Here is an 8,032-nt window from a genome sequence, read left to right as displayed (position 1 = left end):
ATTATACTTTTAAAATGATTGATTTCATGGTCCAAGCACATATGCATTTACATATCAGCTTTTTTGAGTTCTCTGTAAATGAAAGAAATTCCCAGGAAATAATTTACATTTATTAAAAATTCCAGAGGCACTTCCAACAGCAGTTCCAGTGGTGATTATTGGCAACTTGAGAAGGCAAGAGCTCACATAGGCCTATTTGTGTTGGTGTGTTAGTTTATACAGTTGTCTTACATGACGTCACAATATTACATAACATACCTTTTAACTACAGAAGATAATTTAAGAGAAGCAGTTTAATGGACAAGGAGTAGAAGAAATCAGAAGCTGTGATATAGATGGTAGTTTAAGAGAGCAGAGGTTCTGTTTTAGTAAACAATTTAAGAGAAAAAAGAGCAAAAGCTGTGCCATGGATGACAGTTTACAAGATTAGAGAACAGTATCTGTGCCCTAATGAAAAGAGCGCAGGAGCTGTGCTGTGCGGACAGGTTAAGACCGAGAATGAGTCATTTATCGCTGTTATTCAGGGCTGTGCTGCTGCTGCTGTAGTATAGTATAGTACAGTATAGTATATTATAGACTACAAACACTCACACACACACACACACACACCTACTTTGGAAGTGAGGGTTTAGGACGTGGGTCGACAGCCTTGGAATTACTGTCCACCTCGCGCTTGTCACGTATCTACGTGGTTCATGCAAACGCCTGTTGTGAATGGCTTCCCAACATTCCAGAGTCGTTTATGAATGAAGTGTTTTTCATCATATTAGGGATAAACATGGACAGGTTTGGCGACGAAGTCCGGCGGGTGAACCCACGCGCACAGCGCATAGTTGGCTGACGCTTCGGATTCTTTGTCAGTTACTTTTCGGCCGTCAACTTGTCTCTCTGCATCCGTACTTTTGGGAAGCGCTCTCAGGCAACGGCTGAATCGGCTGAAATGGATATGTCTAAACGAATGCTGATTTTATACCTAACCTGCTCGTTAGGACCTGTGAGTATCAACACTATGTCATTTTATCCAGTTTCCTATTGTAATTAGTCATCGACGAAAGAAAAGCTCTCAAGTAGCCTATTTAACACACCTAGTCCTCAAACAAATGGTCAGGTCCAAGGATATAAAGATAGATTGCATGGGTTTTCATTTTTCTTCATTGAATAATTTCACCTAAAGCTAGGTTCAGTTTTGCTGACAAAATAAAACTGAGCCTGGGTAAAATGTTGCTCTTTTGCTCTTCTGTCTCAGAGTAGCAGCTGCTGTGTGTTTCCTTTCATAGAGCATAGATGTTTTTTGCAGAACCGAATTAAATTGTACATTTCGTGAGACTAAAGTTTTGGCTTGCTGTCAGCTTGGATAAGAACGTAATCAATTTAAACTTTGCTGCATTATCCGTCAGAAATAAATCAAATTTAAGATAAAAAAAAATAAAGCAGACAGGATGTGGATAATAGAGTTTTTCTTAAACACTGAAATTTTCTCTGACATTTTGATAGAGCATATTCAGGGATAGTAATAAAGCTGATTTTCATCAAAATGAGTATAGAGTTGTTTATTGAATGAATTCAGATTTCCTTAGGTCTAGCCATTAAGCTAATATATATATATATATATATATATTATGCATCACATAACACTTGTTTTTTGTTCTGCTAATGTTAGAAATCTAATCATGTCTGCAGGTTAACCAGGGAAATCAGTCAGTATTTACTTTTAAATCCTTCAGGTTTAGTGCTCCCGACTTATACTGCTACAAACAGCATGCATTCACAGTACCAGTGTTACAATGGAAAGATTCCTCTTATGTACAGCATGTGTTTACCATCTAAACTGGATGTCATATTGTTAATCATGCTATTTGAAATAGTGTAAAGAATGATTGTCTTCTCTTATTGTGACGCCATGGTAACAACCCTCATCATCTCTGTGTCCATGCCAGCACTGTCCTTGATCACAGCTCCTTCCTCACTGCAGACAGTAGTGACTCATGTCTCTATAACTACAACTTACCATGCAACTGAATTTACTTCTGAATATGTCACCCCATGCACTACAGTATAAAGAATGCGATTGTTTGCTCTGGGCACATACATGAACTATGGAGAACCTGTGCTTTCAACTGACCTAACGTACAGCATTGAGCTAAAAGATATTTTGAATGGCACATATCTCAAGATGTTTGAAGATCAGTCCAGTACATAGGAAGATTTAGTTTCTGTTTTGTTACAAATATACAACAGAAAAAAATACTGCTTAATATGTGCTAGTTTTATAAATTTGTGACATTTGTAGCATTTTATGTGTGCTACAAGATAAGTCTGTTTTCACCCATAGTATTGATTGTTTTTTGTTTAGAAGTGATAATAATCAAATTAATCATAATAACAAATGATAATAAAAGTTAAAGGGGATGCATTTCAGGTCCAGTTTTGAAGAAGGCACTCTTGATTCTTATTATTTATGGGGCTACTGCCGTGCAAAACAAGTTGTAAAACACTGCTGTAGATCACACATACTGACCGTTCAGGTACCAGAGTAACATTTGACCCAGATGGTCATATTTTCTGTAAGCATATGGACAGGTTTGGGAGTAACCATAGTTCTGCTGTGAACTTTTGATTGATGCCACCTCTCAATGGCCTCATCTGCCAGAGCCATAAATCTCACTGTCCTCTGGTGCTCTATGAAAGAATCCATGAGAGCGCTTTCTTATATAGTACAGCCTACATTTTTAAGGAAAATTGGATACAGCTGCAGAGAGACAGCTTAAAGACAAATAATTTATGTCGTGAATTTTTCGACCTTATACTGTTGATATCCAGAGGTTAGCCCTTTAGGGATTGACAGAGGTGAAAGGAGACATTATTAAGAGCTCAGTACAGTGCAGGAACTTATGCTACACTTGTTAAATCGCTATGTATAAAAACGAAGGAATGACACGAATGGTCCTACCCTTCATCAAATCTCCATGACACTCAGGAAAAGGGAGAGGCAGTGTCACATGTGCAACCATTTCACTTCGTTCTCTTCAAACAGTAATTATGTTCAGCTTGTAATGTGATCAAAGGTCTGTTGCTATTCAGAAATGTGATGCAATGTTCTCTGAAACTGCAAAAATTAAGATATGTTTTATTGCAAGTAAAACGTATATCTTATGTCAGAATCTTGTGATTGTGTTATTGATTTAAACAGATGCTGTCTGTCCAGATGTGTGAGGTCATGTGGGAGCTGGAAGCGGAGAAAAGAGAATGTTTGGCCAAGCTGGAAAACATCACGTCAGGTATGTACACTGCATATAAGTCACTATATGACAACTGTAGGCATGTAAAGATACAATGATGTCTGTATATTGGTGATATACACTGTAAAAATAGCCTGTTAAATACACGGTAAAAAAAGAAATAGCTGTGGTTGCCAGAAATTCACTATGAAAATATAGTGGCAATGTTTCAGATATTGCAGCATGACATATTAGTGTGTGTATATTTTACAACCATATATTTCATTAAGTGATATGATGCTAATATAACAAATTCTGATTTTTACCAAAGCCTTTGGATATGCAAAGACGGTGCACTCATGTTACTTATGAATAGGAGAAAGTGCAATGCGCAACATGGCGGAATAGTCCCGCCTTCTAAATAAAAGATCCAGTCGCTAATTGGTAAAGTCATCACATCACTACAGCTGCCATGGTTTGCGTGGTGCCTAAACACACTACTGAAGGTGCTGTATTTGCATGACGTGCTTAAAAGGAACTTTGTTTTTACCTTAAAATGCACTGATAACCACCATAATAATACAGGTTGTATAACAGAAATCCACATGATGAATCAGAGTTCATTGTAAGTCACCTGTCCTTAAATCATGGCTAGTACTCGTATATAGACTGTGAACAGAGTCATACGTACAAAGACAAAAACCATCATAATGCACATGAAATTAAAATAATGCAACAAACATTAACTAAATAACAGAAAATGTAACCCAAAATACACATCATAGATAACAGAAATATAAAATAAACAAAATAAATTATAAAAAATAATATATGGTAATTCATAGTTTTTACTTTGCTAAAATCATAAATTTGACAGTTATTTATGTTAAACCATGTACAGTTTTTCACATTATGTTGCATGGTAACTTATAGTTAAGCTATAGTTAAGCTATGCTGCTTTATCTGCAGAAATGTCAATATTTTCCCCTCATTTCTTCCCACAGACTGCATGCAGCTGAAACCTCTCTTCTCATTACTGTAGATACTGTGAATTGGGCAGATAATTGTTGTTTTGTGTTTGTTTGTCTGATCAGGTATCAGAAGAGGTTACAAAGGCATGCTAGTTAATTAGGCAGAAATGTCATTCTGTGAAGCGCAATCTTCACAACATCAGTGTTTTTACTGTCATTATCTGTATATGATTAAATAAATAGTTGTTTCAGTGCACTGTCTCAGCAGGTAGTTTTGCTTGCAGCAAGTACATTTAGTTTTTTTTTATGAATTATTTTTCATCATTGATTAGGTAGTACATCAGAAGGTCTGAGAGCACATCCATGTGCTACCCACAGAATTCAGTTCAGTTCAGTCACAATCTTTGTGATTAAGTCCCTCATAGTCTTGTGGAACACATTTTCCAACTAACGATGCTTATTTGAAGAATAACTGAAATTAAATGAATTGCTTTTTCACTTCAGTATTAAGGTCTGATTCTGCTGTGATAATGAAAAACATGAAAAGGAGGTCAACACTGATATCAAGTCTTATCATGACTGTTCATTAAGGCAGACAAAAACCACAAATGAGCTATGATAACATATATTTAATAGCAAATTCTAATAACACATCACATATTGGAGCACCTTAATTACTGGAATCATTCACAGGGATTTGTGTGATTTGTATGGTGAAAAAGCTAGACTTTACCAAGAGCTTCAGTGGACTTTACCAAGAGGACTCTACTAAAGTGGACTTTACCAAGAGCTTCAGTGCCTGCCTATTGGGCATGAACCTCATCAAACAGGATTGCTGCCTATTCCAGCCCAGTCTAATATTGATTTTGTTCTTAATGGACAAAGCAATTACAAAAGCTGGTTGTGTAAGGTCTGATTATCTAAGGGCTAAGTTGTGCGTCAAGGTTGTGTGTTGTGTGTGCATTTGTGTTTCCTGTGATTTAAATCTCAATCATAAAACTCCCCTGAGTAATATATCTTAGACCAGTATGCAAATTGGTTTCTCAGACTGTGAGATGAACTTTGATAAAGCGCTCTCTCATGGCACAGTGTTTAATTGGGTTTTCTTTGTCATGTAGCCCAGTCTGTTATAAAATCTTTAATATCAGTTGGATTTAGTGGTGTAAACCACATTAAAGTCAGCATAAAATGAAAATTCACTCTATTATCTAAATGCATGATATTGATCTCATTGTGAACATTCATACATATGTTCCTTTGTTAAAGGTGCTGTATGTAAGTTTTTGACTCTACTAAAGCATAAAAATACCACAATATGTTTGCAGATATTTAAGAAACATGCTAAGTTAACATACTTGTTTATCTGAAAAACAATGCTACAGTCAGTTATTCTCCTTTGAAAATGTGCGTTGCGTTCCGGGCCGGATTGTCAGTCTCTGTTTTGGTTTGTGAAACCCGCCCACTGCCAGTTTACTCAATTGTATTTTGGGAACCCGGGTTGCCAGTTGGCGCAAAACACATTCCATTTGAAAAATGAATATCACAAATGCAAAGAGAAAAAGTCGGTATAATGAACTGTAAAAGGTTGATATAGGGTCTTATAGAGTGTGCAGTGCCACCCAATTTTTCAGCGGCCTTGGCTGTTTAAGTATTTTTCCTGTAGGGAGTTATAAGCCATCGACCAAACCAACCAGCTATTAAGTTAATTACAACATTACAAAGATTTCAGGCAAAAACTACAAATATTTGAACATTTTACAAAAACACAAATGTACAATGAGATTAAAAAAATAACTACAGCTTATACTTTTGGCGTGATTTGCTTGTTTCAGATGCACTGATAGGTAATCACACTGAAAGGAATTACTCTTAAATGCTGTTATTAAAAAACAGGTTGAAATAATGCAGACAGATGACTTTAAAGGTGCTGTATGTAAGTTTTTGACTCTACTAAAGCATGAAAATACCATAATATGTTTGCAGATATTTAAGAAACCTACTAAGTTAACATACTTGTTTATCTGAAAAACAATGCTACAGTCAGTTATTCTCCTTTGAAAATGTGCGTTGCGTTCCGGGCCGGATTGTCAGTCTCTGTTTTGGTTTGTGAAACCCGCCCACTGCCAGTTTACTCAATTGTATTTTGGGAACCCGGGTTGCCAGTTGGCGCAAAACACAGCGTATTTAATTTCATTCATCGTCAAGTGCGCTCGTTCCTGTTGGCGTCGTCAATCTGGCGTGTGCGTCAAGTCTGAGGAGGAGGGGCCGGGTGAAAAAACCCTCTCCAATATTTTGAATCTGGACTGCAATACCTAGTTCAACCACTCGGTGTCAATCCTACATACAGCACCTTTACATTATTTTTTAATCAAAATGTAATGATTACATGTAATGTAATCCGGCGAAATCACAGACTTCTCTTTGATGTATGCTGGACTTCTCCAATCATTCAGTCTGCTTAAACCAGCCCCTTTCTTACAATTGACTGCAAGCTAACTGTATCAGATTTGCCTTCATCCAGTTAAGATGGATTTTTAAGTCTCTTTTGAATGTTTGTCATAATACGAAAGAAGAGATCTGTCACTACTTACGTTACATCATAACTTGAATTTATCCGTTCAGAGTTCCAGAACTGATCAGAACTCAGTTGAAATCTCTGAAGGCTAATTCACTGACAGACGGCAACAAAGAGACGCCGACAGGGGTAACACAATGATCCGACAAAATAAGACGAACATGTCTGTTGCCGTTTGTCTTTGTCTGTCGGTACAGTACAGTGTGAATTAAGGCCGACTTAAGGGACGTTTGATGTGTCAAGAACTAAAGATATTGTACAGGCCTATATCGACTAATTTAAGAGACAATCTAGACTTTATCACCAATTATAGCATGATTAGATGGCAGTATGTTTTCAGATATCTTATCAGTATTTTATTTCCTAATCAGTTTTTCTTCACTTTCTTTAAGGTTGTACAGGTGAATGGGATCTAGCTTGCTGGCCATCAGCTAGGATTGGAGAGTTGGTCACCATCCCCTGTCCGAATTACTTCAGTCATGTCAGTGATCAAAGAGGTATGTCAATATTTTTTTCAACAAGTATGAAGATGCTAAATGTTTTCCAATAAACCTGTTTTTCACCTTGTGTTTTCACCATTATTCCACTTCTATCCATTCTTGATAAAGTCTTTTAAAGTCCTGATGTTCTGCAACCTCTGTGGAGACTTATTTTCAGAGAAAGCAAATGTCCTCACTATGACTTAATTAGCATCATAACTAATGTCACATTGTTTAAAGACTATCCCAAAGCCTTCTTCTGAGTTCCTCTGATTAGTTTTTGATAACTCTGGAGAAAAGAGAAAGATTGCCTGTGCTATTGGGACCTGCTGCTGTAATTTAGCAGAGACATTGACACACAAGCTGTATTCATGAGACTTTCTCTGGGGAGAGCCTCATGGGCCAATTATTTGCTGTGAATTCATGACCGCTGTAATTTATTCTAACGAGGAAAGGCATGGGCAACTTTTAATACTGTTTAAGTAAGCCTTCTGTGGTTGTATTTGGCTAATCAGGATTAGCTGTGTATTTAGCAACTGAACATGATAGGGTACCCAGGTGAAAAAGACGTTGTATTAAAAATATACTTGAAATTCAAGTAGTATGTTTATAATACATTTGTATTCCCAACATGCTTATTTGAAGTGCAATAAAAATATATTGAATTGCATTTTAATATATTTCTAAAAAGTATACTAGAAATACCTTTGTATTAAATATATACTTAGTTATACTTTTAAGGAATATGCTAAACACAAGCACACTATTAGTATATTTCTAAAAAGTATA

General features: G+C 36.5%; 1 protein-coding gene across 2 annotated transcripts in view; it reads left to right on the top strand.

The window, feature by feature from the left end:
* The window catches only part of LOC107689398 (vasoactive intestinal polypeptide receptor-like), a 30,625-nt gene that overhangs the window by 2,325 nt on the left and 20,268 nt on the right, over nt 1-8,032 (top strand). Inside the window, exons 1-3 of one of the 2 annotated variants that reach the window (XM_016487365.1) lie at nt 577-994; nt 3,191-3,278; nt 7,157-7,261. In XM_016487365.1, coding sequence (XP_016342851.1) covers nt 941-994; nt 3,191-3,278; nt 7,157-7,261 — 247 coding nt within the window. In that variant the 5' untranslated portion in view covers nt 577-940. Of the gene's footprint in view, nt 1-576; nt 995-3,190; nt 3,279-7,156; nt 7,262-8,032 lie in introns of those variants that run through there. The other variant, XM_016487366.1, reaches the window with a different exon arrangement.

Source organism: Sinocyclocheilus anshuiensis, unplaced genomic scaffold, assembly GCF_001515605.1.
Source record: "Sinocyclocheilus anshuiensis isolate Anshui unplaced genomic scaffold, SAMN03320099.WGS_v1.1 scaffold1291, whole genome shotgun sequence".
NCBI classification, from domain to species: domain Eukaryota; kingdom Metazoa; phylum Chordata; class Actinopteri; order Cypriniformes; family Cyprinidae; genus Sinocyclocheilus; species Sinocyclocheilus anshuiensis.
This window is presented reverse-complemented; position numbering and strand designations above follow the sequence as displayed.